We start from the raw sequence: 19,382 nt of genomic DNA on the forward strand, positions 1-19,382 counted from the left end.
ATGGAGTCAAAGAAAAATACTAGTGGTTTTACCAGGTAGAACAAGTTCTTAGGTGGAAAATGACCAAAGGGGAAATAAAATAAAGACTCAACCCCTCCCCCCACCCCAATTGTGGTATCTCAAGCAATTGGTCAAGAAGAAATGACTGAAGGCAGCCCTAGGAAAACAGCAGATTGACTACACAAATTGTGGGCAGCCATGTTGTGTTAAAACTATAAGAATGGTCTATTGGCTACAATGATCAATATACGTAACCATTATTACTGGTCCAGTGCACAAAATGGCTGCCTTTCCTTTATAGTGGTAAACTGTGCACTATCGCAAAAAAACAAAACAAAAATAAAACCATAAAACTTATAACCAAAAGCTGAAAATCTGCTGGTTAAAGAGGGTTTGTCCTTTCTGCCTAAAACTTTTTTGTTGCAAGACAGTGGACTAAAACGGTTTGTTTTTTTCTTTTTAAGTGTACCTTTATGTGCCTAGACAGAGGTCCAATTTCAGGAAAATATAATGATATGCAAATTAGTTTGCAAGTGCCAGGTTCTCCTCACATGACCCTGCTTGGCACTGCCCCACCGCTCTACTGCGTCCATCATCACACGTTCTTGCACATGCACAGTATGATAGTAAAAGATTTCAGTGCAGAAGAGTAACGTTGTATGACACAGTAGCCTTCCATCATTCGCTTTGACCTCAGTCTAGGGACATAAAGGTATGCTTGTAAAACGGTTTTAGACTAAGGCCCCGTTCACATCTGTACTCGGGTATTCCGTTTGCCTATCCTCATGAAATATGCGGAGAGAAAAATCCTGCAAACAGCAGTTTTCTCTCCGCATTATTCGTGTAGAAACCACATGAACCCCATGAAAGGCTATTGGGTCCGCGGGTTTCCTTAGGTAACAAACTTTTTGCGGATAGGTTGCCGTTTAGGAGGTCCCCAATCGGACTCTTCAAACAGAAAACCGAATGTACATGTGAAGTGGGCCTCAGCCACATGCAAGTAGAAGTTGCTTTAAAAAAAAAAAAATAAATAAAAAATTGCAGACAGTTTGCATTTTTGCTTCGCCCTAATGAGAGTCTATGGGAAAATTGTTTTTGTACGTAAAATTAACATGCTGCAGAAGACAAAACACTTTTTTTTCACGCAATGTGGGGATGAGATTATAGGAATTGGAAAAATTACAGGAGATCAGGAAAGTTGTAACCGTAAAAAAAAAAAAAAAAAAAGTTATACTCAACTATCCCGGAATTCTTGCCGTGCACGTGACCATATGGGAAGTCCTGCATGAAAAATGGTCATGTCATTGGATCCTTTCCAAGTATGATTTTTTTTTTTTTTGCATTCCACTTTCCACGGCCTCCTCTGTGATTTGTCCAAATCCTGGACATCCCCCATTAAATAACATTTCATTCACTTTGAAGGATTTTTTTTTCCCCACAATGCTGTGTTTTTTTCCCCACTGCGTTTCTGCAACATATAGCGTCAGCGTGAATCCACCATCTAATACTGGAATTAGATTAAATGGCAGCAAGGAGCCAACTGAAATCCTTTAAAGGGAAATCTGTTCATTTACCAAAAGAAAATAAATAAGTAGTCCGGAAAATGAATGGTCAGTAGAAATTGGCAACTTTTAGGGAACTTAAAAAAATGGAACAGACCGGTGAGCGAGCAGTACAGGACACCCACTGTACTCCCTTTTATGACTATTAGCCACTTGTATTCTTAAGGCTACTATTTAAGAACTTGTTTTTATTATTAAGTATATGTCCCACAGGGACAAGAAAATTCTAAACTTTGATAATATGTTGCAATCCATCAGCAGAGGCGTCACTAATATTTTATTACCCTCGAGCGAGCGCTGTGTGGAAAATAAATATGCATCAACGTTACTATGTAGGGAACGAGTCAATTGAGCTCATACATTTGGATCTGTCCACTGTTGACATAAACAGGTAAATAAGTACTCCTTCCTCTACCTGGACAAAGACAACATAACTGGTTACAAAGTTTCTTTAAATAAGAATCAAGAACATTAACACCAGAAAAATACATAACACTGAAATTGTCAGTGGTGGATAAATACGGCTTGAAGGAAAGTTGAGCTTTAATACATTCAACTCCACTGCAAAAGGGGGGATGGGCACTGCTTGCGTCTGACTGTGCAGGGCATGTCGAGGCAAGACGCGGGTTGATAATTCCATACTGTAGGTAAATACTGCAGAAAAATAGGCTTTTTTCTCATTTACAACTCTTGCCTGCTTTGCACAGGTTCTAGGGCCGGACTTCATCCTGCTGCATGTCTTCAGAAACAGGAGAAACAAGACGAGTGGGGGGGGGGGGGTCGTTCAGTTCATGGCAGGACATGCATATTTATTATGTTTCGCTTCCATCTGAAAAGCTGTTAGCCGCAATTGTTTTTAATGGGAAAAAGGGTCGGAGGTGCAGTTACAAAGTGCATTTCTGTGCACAAAACGTCTTTAAGCACATTTTTAACATTATGTTGCCTACAGGTAGGCACATTAAAGCAATTTTCAAGTCAATTTCACTGCAGATTTTATGGAAGCCAAAACTGAAAGCTTTGCAGTTGTCGGTCGGTATCTTCTCTAGAATACTACAGTCTTGTGCTTTTTTTAACCTGTAAAAGAAGAAATCCATATATGATTAAGATGCTAACCTTACCACATCTAGAGACTGGTAATAATGAAATGCCAAGAACCAAGTCTAGAGTCAGCCATGTATACAATGTAGTGGGAGAAGAAACCTGTATGGTATATATCAGATTCCAGGGAAGGCTACTGTTCATACGGTGGAAAATGGTTTCCGCCATGCAAATTTCCGCGCGGCTAGCCGCGACAGGATGTTGATGCAGTGCATTGGCATTCCGTTGCGGCATCCTGCTCCTGATGAGGCCCAAATGAATGAGCCACGGCTGAATAAGCCGCGGAATCCGCGGCAAGATAGGGTATTTCTCTTTTTTCCACTACTAGCTGGCAGAAGAAAAAAAAGCAAGCGGCTTCCACTGAAGTCAATGGGAGCCGTTTCTACAGGCAGATTTTGAGGCAGATTCTGCGCCAAAATCCACCTGCAAAAAACTGTGTGCACATACCCGAATATGGATTTCATGATTCTGATAAAAATGTATTAACTGCCCAGCACTAAAGCTGCTCCACACTCAAAAGCCATAGTGCAGCGCTGATTAAAGTGAAAGGTTTTGCGTTGCGACTCACAATGTTTTAGATTTTTTTGCGTTAATCTGAATGCAACCATTTACACTTTCATGACTTGTGATAAAGCCAGCACTACATTATGATCTTTGACCTAGCCAGGACTGTGGAGTCAGTAGCCCAGACAACTGACTCCTATTTTCCTTCAGCCAAACTCTGACCATGGCTGTCAACCATTTATGAAGGAGTCAGTCAGAAGCAGTAATAATTCTGCAAGCTATTAAAAAGCCAGTAAATACATTCCTATGAAATTAAATATGTAAGAAAGTATGCATTAAATTATACAATATTAAAAATTGTACAATTAAAAATAATGAATAATTTTATTTTCACATTGGAGTCAAACTTTTTTTCCCAACACCACCCACAATTGGTCCTGACTCTACTGTACTGTAATAACTTGTCGCCATGCTAAACCTTACTCCTTTCTATACCCTACTGAAAGAACAATCGGCAATTCAGCGGGTACTAAAAATAATAGTAGCATGAAGTGTCAACATAATACCACCTATATGAGGCACAAGGACAGCAAAATCCCTTGTAACTGTAGAAAAAAAATTTGTTACAGCAACCACGTCTTAAGTTGTAAAATGGGGTAAGGCTAAACTAAACATTAGTCCTGAAGAAGGGCACTATATGGTGACTTCTAAATACAAGCTTGATGACAACTGCTTGTTCTTACATTCTTATTAGAGATGAGCGAACAGTAAAATGTTCGAGGTTCGATATTCGTTTCGAGTAGCCCCTCAATATTCGACTACTCGAATCGAATATCGAACCCTATTATAGTCTATGGGGGGGGGGAGATTGCTCATTTCAGGGGTAGGCAACGTTCGATCAAATTATACTTACCAAGTCCACGAGTGAGGGTCGGGCTGGATCCTCCGAGCAGTCTTCTCCTTGCAGCGTCCTCGCGGTGTCTTCCAGCTCTGAATTCACTCTGCCAGGCATCGGGCCTGGGCAGAGCCGACTGCGCATGCCCGCACTACAACCGGACATGCGCAGTCGGCTCTGCCCAGGCCCGATGCCTGGCAGAGTGAATGAAGAGCCGGAAGATGCCGCGGGGAAGCTGCACGGAGAAGACTTCTAAAGGTAGGAGAAGAACCAGCATCGATTGGCCGACTGTATAGCATTCAGCCAATCAATGCTGGTTCTGCATCGAACTTTTACATTCGAACAGCGAGTGGTACTCGATCGAGTATTTCGAATACTGTAGTATTCGATCGAATACCTACTCGATCGAGTACTACTCGCTCATCTCTAATTCTTATACTTCTAGAACACCAAGGGAAATTTGTTGTATAGCATGGGCCACATTTTGTTGGCTTCTATATACATGCATTTATTTTTATAAACAGTTAGGATGTCACTACTTTTATTTATCAGAATGATGTTTTCTACCACTCTCTCTGGTCACTATTTGACACTATAGTCAAAGTCAAAACCTCTGTATTGGGACCTTTGGCAAAGTCTTATTCACAACAAGAACACCTGACAGTCTGAAAAGTATGGGCATTGACTAATTTTTCTCTCATCCTTCATTTTATGGGACATAAGCCACTTCTTGAGGTGTATTGCAGAAGACATAGCTACTTAATAGTTATCTAATATGGGGTTAGCAATTCCGACTTTGTATTTATTAGAGTATGATGGTGGGGAAGATGAACCTTTTTATGGGTTAGAATAGAGTCCTACTTCATAAGAGAAAACAGGAAAAAAAACCCTCCATTGTTGCCTCTTATGGGACCGCATCCCATTTTAGATGCCAGATGCTCACAATGCCAGGGCTGCACCTTGGGGTGCCTCTATGTATATGGAATCCAAGTACATCACACATTTATTAAGCACAATATTACATTTTTTTTTTATTTAATTTCACCAATGCTCTTGGGATAAGTATTAAGGCCAACAAAGATGTATCAGGCTAAATTTAATTTAAAATTCAAGAACATACAGTGTGTCACGGAGCAAAGGTATACGTCTTCCTCCGGATGGTCTTTTGAATCAACACGGATGCAAGAGGTCGGGAGACAACAGCAATTTATTGTAATCCACAAAGTTAGTAGCCGGCGGCGGTCACATCAACCGTAACAACAATAAGTCCACAGAAGTCACAATCCAATGATAACTTTGGTTCCTTGGTCCTGTAACTAAATCCTGGCTCTCTGCAGAGCTGTGCACAGGCCGGCTAACACATACTAACTCCAGCTACAACTATATACTAAGACTGTTACACCTATATCTGTGGGTGGGAAGGGCTGAGTCACAGATCCTTCCCCCCTCACCTATACCAAGGAGAGCAGACTCCCTGTCTCCTGTGGACAATGCACCATCCAACATCTTCTTGGAGACACCGATCAGATTATCTCCACCCAATGTCCTCACTAGTTAGAGGTATTTGCATACAATGTGCTAACACACTAGACCCTAATCAGCCAACTACACATTGATGTATACAACAGTTTAGAGAATACATTCCACATGAAATATATATTACACATTGCCTATAGTATAGACTCTAACCATCCCGTGACACAGTGCTATAGTTTAGAAACAAAAACTGGAAAAATTCACAAATGGTACAACCAAGAAAAATGCAAATACGGTGAAAAGGAGAATGTGATTTAAAAAAAAAAAAGAAAAAAAAAAAAGGGGGGGGGGGGTATTTCCAAATGTAGGCATTCATTAGGGAAACTGTAATGAAAAGTCATTTCTGATCTTGCTAAGTAGTGCACTAATAAGTTTGGACAGCTGCCTAGCAGCCGGGTACGTCACCAGAGAAAACCAGTGTAGCTGTTTTATATGCGACTTTGGAACATTACCGCCACATGTAAATATGCTTAGGAGATGAAGTTTGGTGCAGCCTGCTGGGGCTGCGCTTTTTGCTTGGGCGGGTTTTTACATATAAGGACCCATGTATCAAGTATCTTTTCAAAGAAACAGAAACCATCTAAATCTGTAGAAAAACTTACCATTTATAGTGGCGTTTCCTTTTTGTAATTAAAGCTAGGGTCTGTTCCATCGATCTGAAGCTTTAGCGACTGTTTAAGGCCTAACTCAGTTTCTGTTGAAGGGTAGCCATCCAAAACCTCCTGATGTCCTCGACCTTGTACTGAACGTGGCACAGAAACTCTACCGAGGAAAACCTGGTTTCCCTGAAGGTGATAATTGGGATTGGTCATGATTCCATTTCTTTTCTTTTGTTCCGCACTTTGCTGTTGAATAAGGAACTGCTGTTGAGAACGACCAACCTCCTGTTGTACTGAGGTAATCTGAATTTTTGATGCGTCTTCGGGGATTTGTTTTAGCGGTACATTCATACCGGTTACAGGACTTGGAACATGAACTCTTTTGTCAAACTGAGTCATTTCATATTCTAAGACCTTAGACTGGGAACAGCTGCTTGGCTTGGATTTCTTTGATCCAGAACTAGATTTATTTGAGGTTTCTGCTTTGCCTCCTTTACTTGTTTTTGTTGACTTTAGGCTAGGCTTGACTTGGCTCCATTCAAATTCACTTGTGGGAGAATTATTTTGTCCTAAGGAATGAGTTGTTGAAGAAGGGGATACTATCGACTGTCTACTTCTACTTCGTGGAAGTGAATGCTGTTGAATCTGCTCTGTAAAAGAAAGGCAATGGAAACTATCAATAGGCACGGTTTGAGCAGTTGCTGTAGATGAGGTTGTCCGAAGAGAAGAGTTTTTAGAACTTTTTAGGGAATTATTTGATAGTGATGACTTGTGTCTGTCTACAGTAGAGTCTGGAGATTCTGAAGGAGAACTAAAAGCATGAGATGGGCCATTGCATAAGCCACGCATTGTAGGATGTACATCTCCTCCCCCGGTGCTAGAAGAGCTATTCGATTTAATTGTTAAAGACTGCCCTTTTGTTGATGAAGGATTTAAGGCTTTTTGCTCCATGGTGTGAACAGGAGAAGGGTTGCATCCATTTAGAGTTGATGCGCCATATTTTTCAAGCAGTTTAATTATTTGAGAATGTCCATTTTTAGCTGCAACACGCATAGCAGTTCTGCCAAATTGATCTGCATGGTTAGGGTCAGCACCGTGTTCTAACAAAACTTGTACAACATCAGTATGTCCTTCTTGGGCTGCAATGCAAAGTGCAGTGGCTCCTTGGTTACATGCATGGTCAACAAGAGCACCATTCTCAATTAAAAGCTGAACAACTTTCACATGGCCTTGCCAAGCCGCAGATTGTAAGGCAGAACGTTTTTCATTGTCTGAAGCATTGACATCAGCTCTGTAGGATATGAGGGACTGGACCATCTCAAAGTGTCCCTGCCAGCAGGAAACATGTAAAGCTGTCCTTCCTTCAGCATCACTAGCTTCTACATTTGCGCTATTCTCTAAAAAATATTCAGCCATTGTTAATTGATTTTCCAACGATAATATATAAAGTGTCGGTCTTCCATCTGCATCTTTGGCATTTATGTCGGCACCATGACTAAGAAGTAGCTCAGCTATATCTCGATGTCCTTCTAGTGAGGCAACACGCAAAGCATTTTGCCCATCATATCCCTTTTGATCAACTGGAGATTTATTTTCCAAAAGAATTTGCACACAGTCATAATGACCTTCCTGCGCGGCCAGTACTAAAGGAATTCGACCATCATTATCGATCTCATTTGTCCGAGCTCCTTGTTCAATCAATGCTTCACATATCATTCGGTGTCCTTCAAAGGCAGCCATATGTAAGGGAGTCCATCCACCACCATCCCTATGGTTTTCATCAAGGCCCCTATCCAGAAGTGTTCTCACAACTTCAACATTTCCTTGAGCAGAAGATATGCTAAGAACCGTTCTACCTTCACTATCAATGCTATCCACCGCGGCTCCCCAAAAAAGTAGTGTGTTAACTACAGATGCATGTCCCATAGAGGCTGCTGCAAGAAGGGGCGTACGACCATTTTTGTCAGTATGGTCAACATCCGCACCACCTTCTAAGAGTAAGTCAACAACATCTACATGTCCTTCATAAGCAGCCACGAGTAATGGAGTCATTAGATCTTTGTCACAATGATCCACTTCTGCTCCCCGTTCAATTAGAAGACTCACTACAGAGGCATGACCCTTGCTTGCAGGAACACACAGTGCAGCTACTGATAAAGCAGTCCGCCCATCAACATCTTCGTGATCAACTTCTGCACCATGATTTAAAAGATGCTCAACAATTTCTCGGTGACCCATGTATGCTGCAGCAATCAAAGCAGTTCTACCTTCATTGTCAGCTTTATTAACCTCTGCTCCATGTTGTAGCAAATTCAGTACAATATCTTCATGTCCCCCCCAGGATGCCGCTCTTAAAGCTGTTCGACTATCTGCATCTGCACAGTCAACTTTTGCTCCAGCATATAAAAGTGCAGAAACAACTTCAGTGTGCCCACCCCATGCAGCAGATCTTAAAGCCGTCCATCCATCATGATCACAATGGTTTATATTGGCACCACATCCAATTAAACAGTTTACAACCTTAACATGTCCTTGGCGAGCGGCTAAAGTAAGTGCAGTTTGCCCATTGGCATCTTCTATTTCAAGATCGGACCCTCTCGATACAAGTAAATTGACAACATCAAGATTACCACTGTAAGCAGCATTGGCCAACAAAGTTCTTCCGTTTGAGTCACACTGATTAACAGATGCTCCATTATCTAGAAGGGTGCGGATAGAATCTTCTCTCTCCAAGGCCTGTCTTACAATACAGCAAGTTCTATCATCTTCACTGTCAACATGTGCACCTGCCTTGACCAACAACTGTAGCACCTCTTGTTCCTTTGGTATTACAGTACACAGAGAGTCTTTAACACATGTTCCATTCCAGATCATCCACAACGCCAATTCAGAGTTTGTTAACTGCAAATTTGAATGTATGAGATGTAAACCGAACTCTTGAACCTCTACTGGTGTCAGTTCTTTTGCTCGACACGTATAACTCATTGCAAGCATTCGATGCCCCTCAGCTGCGTTACATAAATATTTCTGAGTGCAGTGCTTTACATCAAGCAACCACTCTGCAAAACTGTAATGGAAGAGGATTTTAGTGTTTCCTAACCCATCTACAAGGACTTTAGATAGAACATCCAATTTCCTTTGAAAATCTTCCATGGTCAATGACATGTTTTTGGTCCAAACAGCATGAAAAAGTTCAGTGGTTGTTAAAGGCCTGCAAGCGGCCAGAATCACATTTAAGATGGGTTGGACCTTTGCAAACTGTTTCCTTACAAATAGCCGCTGACAGAGCCAGAGGTATAAGCCATTTAATGTTCCAGGGATGTCGCGAATTTCACGGAGCATAATAAAGTTCTCTACAACACCATCCAATACGCGTTCCAGGTAAAGAAAGCACCCGCTGCTTTTTATGTGTAGTTGATTTAACATTTCAGCTGTTTCCTTGGTTAAATGTTGCCTTAAAGCTTCTTCCTGGTCTAAACGGTGCAGAATATATTGCTGTACATCTTTAACTATGTAGGCTTTTCGGAGATCATCCAGACTTATCTTTCGGAAACCTGTAATTAAAAAGAAACAAAGCTTAATTAAGTTTAGGAAGACTCTATTCACTATACATATATCTAAAGCAAGGTAATAGATTTTAAACGCATATCATGCACACACATAAACACACAATACTGAGGCAACACAGTGGCTCAATGGCGCCTTGCAGCACTGGAGTCCTGGGTTTGAATCCTGCCAGGAACAACATCTGCAAGGAGTTTGTATGTTCTCCCCCGTGTTTGCATGGATTTCCTCCCATTCTACAAAGACATACTGAGAGGGGGAAAAAAAAAAAAAAAAAAAAAAAGTACATTGTGAGCCCTATATAGGGCTCACAATCTACATAAAAAAAAAATAAAAAATTAACAATACTGAGAAACAAAAAGATACTATATAATATGAATATTTGGTGTGACCACCTTTTGTGTTCAAAACCATATCAATTATTCTAAGAACACTTGCACACAGTTTTTAAAGGAACTCAGGAGGGTTGTAGTACTAACTACGGATCTTCTGCAGATGGAGGTTTGCTCAAATCTCTCTGACTCTTCATATAATCACAGAAAGACTTGAGATTGTTGAGTTCAGGGGCCATATTATCACTTCTACGTCTTCGCTTCGGAAGGTTGGTCACACCAAATATTGATGTGATTTATATTTCTTTTTTGTTCATTCACTTTGCATTTTGTTAAACTATTAACACTTATATTTTTGAAAGCATTAGACTTTGTAGCAGCTTTTCCACACCTGCCTAAAACTTTTGTACAGTACTATAATATAACACCACACAGACAGCATACGGTATATATTTAATATTTTTGACAATGACTGTTTTTGGATATGTGCATATATTCTATTCCATCTACGCCAACCAGTCAGTCAAACTTAAGATCTATATTTTAAAGCCTTTATCCTGCTAAGGAAAAGTCGTTCCCATTTCAACAACATTCCAGCCTCATTTAAGACAATAAAGTGACCACATTGGCATTTCCTATGTTTATTTTTTTGTAATAAAATTCCTTTACCTCCGTGTGGGAAAAAAAAACAGCATTAAAAGCAAAAACCATTAGGCTGGTCTTACACGACCATAGTTTAAGACCGCAAGTGGTCCACAATTGAGGGTTTTCAATTGCGGACCTTTTGCGGACACATTATATTCAATGCGGCCTCTTACACCACTGGATATTTTATCCGTGGTGTGCCGGGCCGCAACCGTGGTCCGCATTTTATAGAACATGTCTGTAATGGCCGTAATTCAGAGCACGGATTAGCCCATAGAACTCTATGGGCGAGTGCGGCAGTTTACGGGCATCTGCGGAGTCTATATTGATGATCAGCAACTAGTGTTGCTGATCAGCAACTTGCGGACCGTAAAAGCATTACAGTCATGTAAGACCAGCCTTAAAGGGAGTATACAAATGTCTAACAGTAATAAAAGAAAAATCTGCATGTTAAAAACCATACACATTTTTATCTCTCCACACTATTTACTACAAAAAAACAGAAGGCATAATACATAAGGAGGAAGAAAAAAGAAGAAAGAAGGAAGAAAGAGGAAGACGGAAGAAAGAAGAGGAAGAAAGAAGAGGAAGAAAGAAGAGGAAGAAGGAAGAAAGAAGAGGAAGAACGAAGAAAGAAGAGGAAGAAGGAAGAAAGAAGAGGAAGAAGGAAGAAAGAAGAGGAAGAAGGAAGAAAGAAGAGGAAGAAGGAAGAGGAAGAAGGAAGAAAGAAAGAAGAGGAAGAAAGAGGAAGAAGAAAGAAAAGAGGAAGAAGGAAGAAAGATAAAGAAGGAAGAAAGAAAAAGAAGGAAGAAAGAGGAAGAAGGAAGAAAGAGGAAGAAGGAAGAAAGAGGAAGAAGGAAGAAAGAGGAAGAAGGAAGAAAGCAGCAGCACAGGATGGGGAACATATTCCGTTGCGAGCACCACTTCAATACAGCGTGTGGATCGTTGCTTGCCTGTAAATGTCTATCAATCAACTAGGAAGCAAAGTGTAAGGGGACGAATGATTATTAATATGATTGTCCTCATATATTCTACATTATTGTCAGTAGCACAACCTCTGTTTACATGAGGGGATGTGTTGCGGATAATTATTTTATGCCCTCCATAAAAGATGAAATCACAGACAAATATACTGCCGTATAATAAACTGAAATGGCTGGACCTGTGTCTTTCTGTTCAACCTTACAATCTGTGTATGCTACATCTAGTACACAGCTATTTTACCATTTTGTTAAATCACTTTTGATCTGAGGTTTTATACTTTTTCTCCCGCACAAATTGCAATTATATGAGCCAGCACATTAAGACGCATTCAATTTATGCAAAGCGCCCGTAAAAAGTATTCACCTCCCTTGGACTTTTTCATGTTTTATTGTATAATAGCATTGACTAACAGGAGCTTTAATTAGTTTTTTTTTATATTAGTTTTTTTTAGAATGATCAAAAGGAAATCAGACTCTAACAATGAGAAGAAGCCTTCTACAAAGTGATCCTCATTCCTTGCGATTATTAAACTCTATTTAATGAAGAAGTGTTTAACCCCGCCCTTCCCAGGTCAGTATTTATTAGAGGCACCTTTAAACACAAAAACACACGAGAGTCTGCAAGGATAAGTCTGTACTTTTGAGCACTGACTACTGCAGCTGTTCACCATAGGACTGTTCAGGTTATGAACATTATTGTGTTTTATATGTCTTAAAGTAAATGACACTTAAAGAGGATTTCAGAGTTAAGTCAAAAATCTTCCTTTCGGGGAAAAATTTTATAAAATAATAAAAAAATAACATTACTTACCTGCCGTTTCTGTGGTGCTACTCTATTTATTTGGCTTTTTATTAAAGAAGTCTCTACCTACTCATAGGTTGGCTGCGGACAATCACTAGCCACAGTGAAGCACGACACAAGCTCACCGAGTCTGGTGGCAGTGGTCACAGGATAGAGCGAGATGTCACTGCTGGGGCCAAGTAAGGCAAAGGCTACACTGCGACTGGGGCCACAACTCATCGTGCAACCAAAGATCGCGAATCCTACACTAATGTAAGTGGATGGAGTCACATTATGCCCTTGAGAGTGCTACAAATGAGACTTTGCAAAGATTAAGTTTTGTTGGATTTTTTGTTGCAACTGGCAGTGCAATGAAACTCGTTTCACTTACAATAGTTGACGAGTCATAGAGTGACACAACAATCTTTGGTTGTGTGTCAAGAGTTGCCACCATAGTCACTGTGTAGTCCTAGTTCTCAAAGAATGGTGGGGAGCGCTAGAGCAGCAGCACCGAAACAGCAGGGTATTAAACAGGCATGTGATAGTTCTGTTATTATTTTATGCCGCGCACCCAGGCAGATTTTTGCCTGAACCCAAAAAACCTCTTTGTTTATTCACATGACAGGGTGGTATACTCGGACATCAAACAGTACGCTTTCAAGGCTGAGTGTGCTATCAAGTGTAATCTGTTTTTACGGATTCCTCATAGACTTGATTCTATTGAGAGATTCATGAAAATGGCCAGAGAAATCATATGTCTTATTACTTAACAAAACGGTCACACTGACAATTATAAAAAAAAAAAAAAGAAAAAAGTTAGTTTGTATAGATCCATTATTTTCTACAGGACTTTGTTCTGTCCATTAAAAAAAAAACAAAAAAAAAAAACTGCTTGCACACAACTGTGAAACCCTGTCATGTGAATGAGCACCTACATATGTTAGGTAGATACATTTGTATTCAGTGTAAGCAATGATCTGTGAGCTAAACAGGCTGCATTGAAGCTGGCAGGGAGGTTGCTCCCAACACATTGAAGAACTAGCCATAGATCTTTTACGGATGTAGATTTGTTCCAATCCATCTGTATCTTCACGTAATCCTGAAAGATGTGAATAGTAAGAGTATCCAATCTCTTAGAAATATCCAGTCTTTAAATGCCACTTTTCAGTATTTAATAAGTTATTATATATGAAACATCCTTTCCTCTTTATCATGAAAATAGTATTCCAATTTTAGGAATTTACAGCATATCCACAGGATAAGCCATAAGTGCCAGACAGATGAAGGTCGGAGAGGAGGCATCCACACCTATTAGGCGAAGGTACCTGGCTCTAAGTGACTATCAGAAGCTGCTTTCCCATTAAAATTAAAGGATGGCTGTATGCAGAATGCAAAAGTTCCATACTAGTGTAACTGATATTTTCCAATTATTTGAGTAATGTACTAAGCTAAAGTGAAGTGCAAGATCCCATAAATAAGAATGGATATGCCTACATGTACAGCTGTGGTTGACAATCTGTAATTTTCCAGCTGTTGTGCAGAATGCCATGAAAGCTGCAGACTATCGCTACATGCGGAGTCTTGTCCTCTGAACAGCTGGAGAGACAAGGTTTGAAGGTCACAATGTCAACCGAAAAAATACAGTATGATTAAGATTTATACAAACTTAAAGGGAACCTGTCAGGTGTACATGGGACACTAAACCAGTCACTGGTCCTTATGCCCTAGATAGCCCTATTGTAACCCTTTACAGTAGGCAGATATAAACCCCACATCTCACACATGCCCTCACAAACATCTGATCTCTGAATGCAATCCACTGCTTCATGGGAGATATAGAAGAGGAAATGTACCATCTCTCCAGCAGTAGAAATGAAGTAGTATGTTTTATCCCATTTTATTTCATAATATAAGTAACCTTACTTAATCTAATGGTTATGTAATATCCTACCTAAATGCTATAGTTCAGCGGCAAACAAACATGAAGCTACTTGTACTGCGAGCTCATTGCTCACGTTTCGGGCAGCATGGAAAGCCACTATACCAAGCTGTACATATCTATGCAGGCATGGAGACACCTGAAGTAGATGAAACATCAGGCTTTACAGAGATCACAATGGCTGAGACAGATGCCTGTGTTCATGCCTCAACATCTGAGGTTTTTGATCTCAGAAGCCACATCAAAGATACTAAATACAGTTCATTGTCTAGTCAATAAATACTGATTCTCTAAGAAAATGGTGACCTGTATGCAATGCAATGTTACCCTTTCATAGTGGGGGGAAAAAAAAGTTAAAAAAAGGTTCCAACATATATCATGTGGAATTCCAGGCACGTTATCTGCAATACTGAATAATTTTGCATGAGAAAACCATGTATACAATAAGTCCCCCAAAAGTCCTCTATTAGTAATAAACTGTTTAGTTGAGCCACTGCTAAATGAGTGCCATATATTAACAGTACAGGGGTGACTGTTACTTACCCGAGTCACAAAATATTCAAGCCGCACTTCAGGCGCCATACTAAGGAACGGAAACATATCTCAACAGACTTTCCGGACGTATGCGTCACCTCACCTCTTATCTTAACCCCTGCAACTAAACCAAGTGGGGTAAGAAGTTCTTACGCAAAGAGCTAGCAAACCATATGATGCCCCTGAATTATTCCCATTCACGTCACAGTACACTGCCACAAATTGTGGCAAAAAAATCATCTGCACCATATTTGCTTCTCTCTGTGCTTTCTAAAAATGACAAAAACTTAGATAGGCCTTCCCACTGTCAGATAGATTTACTATAATTTATGTTAGAAATTAGCATACATTATTGCTCAGATCTGCATTTCTGGTCCACAGACTGTCAAAAGAGAAAAGATTAGATGCATGTGGCTCCTAATCTGAAGTGCGCTAGAGTATACCCTGGGAATTTCACTCAAAATGGAAACACATCAGTAAATCAGAACTTAAGAAAAGAACTGATCCCAAGTAGTTATTAACTAAAGATGCTGACAAGACATGGCTATCACTTCTGAGAAGACGATTTACTAGCAAGTGACCATTTTTACATTTTGGGAGTCTGTCATAGCTCAAACCAATCACAGAACTATATAGTGTCAGGGTCTGGGGTTGCTAGGTGGGGTGGCATAGACACACAGGTCCAGTTTCATTAGTCCGAAACAAAGGAAGAGTTTATTTTCACTCAAAAATATAGTGCAGCAACAAAAGGAACCAATACAAAAATATATACCTGCCTGGCTAGGCTCTAACTAAACATAGAATAGGTTACCTCACCTAGAAAAACAGAAATCAAAAGCCAGTAGAATCTTTCAGGACACAGCTCCAAAAATATGACCTGTCAGCTCTCCAAACTCTGCCAAAGTGTTGCTGCTGGAGCTGGCTTCTTAAGCCTCCTTGACGAGCAGACTCTCTGCAGCTGAATCGCTGCCGGAACATCCCCAAAGTGTGGACTGGAGGGGGGGTGGAATGACAGGTCCCACTACCAATCCTACCTGTCATTCCTAAAAATCCAGCCCAGTAATGAGCATTTACCAAAATGCTCAGCAGACGAAAGTTGTCTGCTGAGAACAAACATTCTTGGAGTTTTCTCATCTCACCCACCTTAGTAGTCTGGGTGAGATGTACACCCCCTCCATTACCTGACCAGCCATCGGCTTACAATAGGGATCTTGAAACATACCTTAGTGGACACAAAATGATAATGAAATACACAAAAAAAATCTCATATTTAATGGGGCAACACGGTGGCTCAGTGGTTAGCACTGCAGTCTTGCAGCGTTGAAGTCCTGGGTTCGAATCCCACCAGGAACAACATCTGCAAGAAGTTTGTATGTTCTCCCCGTGTTTGTGTGGATTTCCTCCCATTCCACAAAAAGACATACTGATAGGGAAAAAAAAAGAAAAAAGTACATTGTGATCCCTATATGGGGCTCACAATCTACATTTAACAAAAAAAAAAAAACTCATATTCATGTAAAATGGGTCAGTAAGTGCAGTGGGCCTTCAAGAACAGGTAGTCTCATGCTGCCCAGTGCAAGCCTTTAGCTGCGATTGACATTCCCAATCTTTGGAAACTCTGCTGATGCCCATCACCCCATGCCCGGCACATGTGCCATACTGTCCTTGGCCTTAGCTGCATCATCAGTGATAGTACTGCAGAGCGACAGGCTCAGGCACAACTTGAGGATGTCAATCATGGCTGAGGGGAAGTCTTACGTGAGGAGAGCTGATGCACTTGCCAACTTGGTCTTGCCACCAATGCACTTACCAACTTCTTCACATTAAAATATAAATGTATTTTTAGCAATTTCACAAGGTCCTTGTTTTTGCCCACCAAGATACACTTCAGCCCCTATGATCAGTTTGTGCAGGGTCTGGGGGCTAACATACTCCCAAAAAGTTGTGAAAAACTTTCTCATATACTTTTATTATCATGCAGTTTTAGACAGGCTGACGTAATTCATATCATATGTACACCAAGAGGTTTTGTATAACACATTCATCCCCCTATGGTTAAATTCCATACTATGCAACATAATCTTCCATAGGATCAAACAGCTGGTTTCTTAAATAGAAGCTCCTTCCCTTGCCGGCCACATGGCACAATGCACACACTACATGGGTTAATGAGTAAGGGTCTTATCATAGACATGGAGAGATTTTGCCCACTTGAAACGTCACTTTCTTTGAAGCCTGCTCTCCCTCCTTATGTAGTACAGCAGCTCATGTTCTGAAGAGAATGTCACACCTGGCCTCTATAGAGCATAGGTAAGCATTATTTCAGGAGAAAATTAAGAAAACCCGAAATCTCTTGCACCTGGCAAACCACCTGCTGGATATACAACTCCACTCCATTGCCGCGGCAACATTCACAAAACCCAAAATTGTCCATATGACTAACTAGTATGGCATCGACAATGAAAATGCTCCTGGACAATCCGGTTGGATCAGATTTCACTGTTATTTTTAACAGGTTCAAAAATAAACATGAAAGAAGCGTACAAAGCAGTGTGAACATGTGCAGAAACTCAGCACACCGCTGCTGCGGGGACAAGACATTGGTTTCTGCAGAAATCAGTATATTTAAGTACCAAAGCTGTCCAATAGAATGTTAGCAGTCTGCAGTTCTCTTTTCCCAAGCGGGTCCCTGAGAAGACTATCTGCGGCAATACCGTTTGGGGCATACAGCTGCGGTTGCTCTCTTTATTTATAAAGGGGTGTTCACACTACCATCGCTGTCCGCCCAGAGTTTTCTGTCCTAAAACCCGGGGAAACTGGACAAGGGACGGCTTGACGTCAGTCAGCTTTAAAACCAGTGTCCATATGCGGCCTCTGCCTGGAGCCTTTTTTTTTTTTTTTGCACGGACACAAAGTATTGCATGTACAACTGTGTCCGTGCAAAAAAAATAAATAGTATCGTGATCGCCCCCTAACACTGCCTGCTGTGAGGAGAGCGCAGAATCGGTAGCTACTACAGCAATAGCGTTAGGACAGGGCAATTAATTGCAAAATAACTGTACATCATCTCAATTAATAGATGTAAATTTGCTCACGCTGATTATTTCAATTATAATTAATCCTTAATCGTAATCAGGGTAAGAAGTTTAATTAATAGTGATTTTGATTTCTTTCATGATCGCCCAGCCCTAGCTGGTAATGCACAAAGAGCCCATCCAGTGGACAGACATTGAGAGAGAGAGAAAAGCTAAAAAGGCGAATGAACAGGCAAAGAAATACAGATGGGTGTAGGTCCGATTCTCAATGATTCTCTATACAGACCATGTGCACAAAGTCGGAGCAACTTAAGGTTGCAGTGCTGAGTATATTGACATGAGAGTCTTACCATACCTTGTCAAAGGGGCGTCTCCTGCCTAAATCTTACACTGTAAGCATCGATTGGACGGCGTCAAAATTTGTAGGTCCTAACTGATAACACCCAGATGTCAAGGAAGAACATAAGTACTGCACAATACGATACAGAACTTTAATAATAAAAAAATAAATTAAAAAAAAATATATATATATATATATATATATATATATATATATATATATATATATATATATATATATTGCAGAATTGTAGTAAAATCAGGAAAGCTGAGCTGTCCATTTATCAGGTACAAGCTGGAGGGGACGCCGTGGCAGGTGAACTGCTGCTGAAAAAACCCTGCCAATCTGGCATCTATACCCTATTTATACATTATGCTTAGCTGTATAGCACCAACATAATCCACAGATATTGTCAATCACTCTCCTATATTGCTCATTATGTAATGTTTCCTATGAGAGAAGAAACTGCAAGAATGTGCACTTACTACAGGATTCTATGCAATAAGGAGTACTGTATTGTATAGTATGTACAGTATTGTAGCTGCCTGCCAAGATTTACAGGACTACATTGCCTGAGGCCTCAACCCTGACGGTGCACACATCACACATGACACTACATATGGTCACATACACACTATCTGCTTCAATGTAGAAACTATAAAGGGAAGGCACCCGCAACACTTTCACAATGTGCAGGTAAGAAAAGGAAACATTCAAAGACTGTGGAAGACTTTCAGGAGTTGTTCTTTAACTGGCTCTAACAAGTAAGAGCTGAGACATGGAGGTAAATTCAGGCATGGTTGTACAGTGACTTACAGTGCTTTTCTATAGCCATACAGACGGGGTCTAAATATGAACACAAAGTTATTACCATAACAGTGAGAGCTGGAAGAGCCAGCTACAAGTCTCAGAACAGTAACAGGACCCTTTAAAGCTGTCACCTGATCTACAAAGCCCCAATGACATACATACGTTCGGATCTCCGTTCTGTGCTTTCCGTCTTCTGCATGCAAGAAGACAGAAAACAAAGACCGG

The 19,382-nt window shown here is 40.5% G+C and overlaps 1 protein-coding gene across 2 annotated transcripts in view; it reads right to left on the reverse strand.

The window, feature by feature from the left end:
- Positions 1 to 1,249: 1,249 nt before the first annotated feature.
- ANKRD50 (ankyrin repeat domain containing 50) overlaps positions 1,250 to 19,382 on the reverse strand; it is a 45,550-nt gene continuing 27,417 nt past the window's right edge. The window contains exons 4-5 of one of the 2 annotated variants that reach the window (XM_075287320.1): positions 6,198 to 9,748; positions 1,250 to 2,636 (exon numbers count right to left, since the gene is read on the reverse strand). In XM_075287320.1, the coding sequence (XP_075143421.1) occupies positions 6,201 to 9,748 (3,548 nt within the window). In that variant the 3' untranslated portion in view covers positions 1,250 to 2,636; positions 6,198 to 6,200. Of the gene's footprint in view, positions 2,637 to 6,195; positions 9,749 to 19,382 lie in introns of those variants that run through there. The other variant, XM_075287328.1, reaches the window with a different exon arrangement.

Source organism: Leptodactylus fuscus, chromosome 1, assembly GCF_031893055.1.
Source record: "Leptodactylus fuscus isolate aLepFus1 chromosome 1, aLepFus1.hap2, whole genome shotgun sequence".
Lineage (NCBI taxonomy): Eukaryota > Metazoa > Chordata > Amphibia > Anura > Leptodactylidae > Leptodactylus > Leptodactylus fuscus.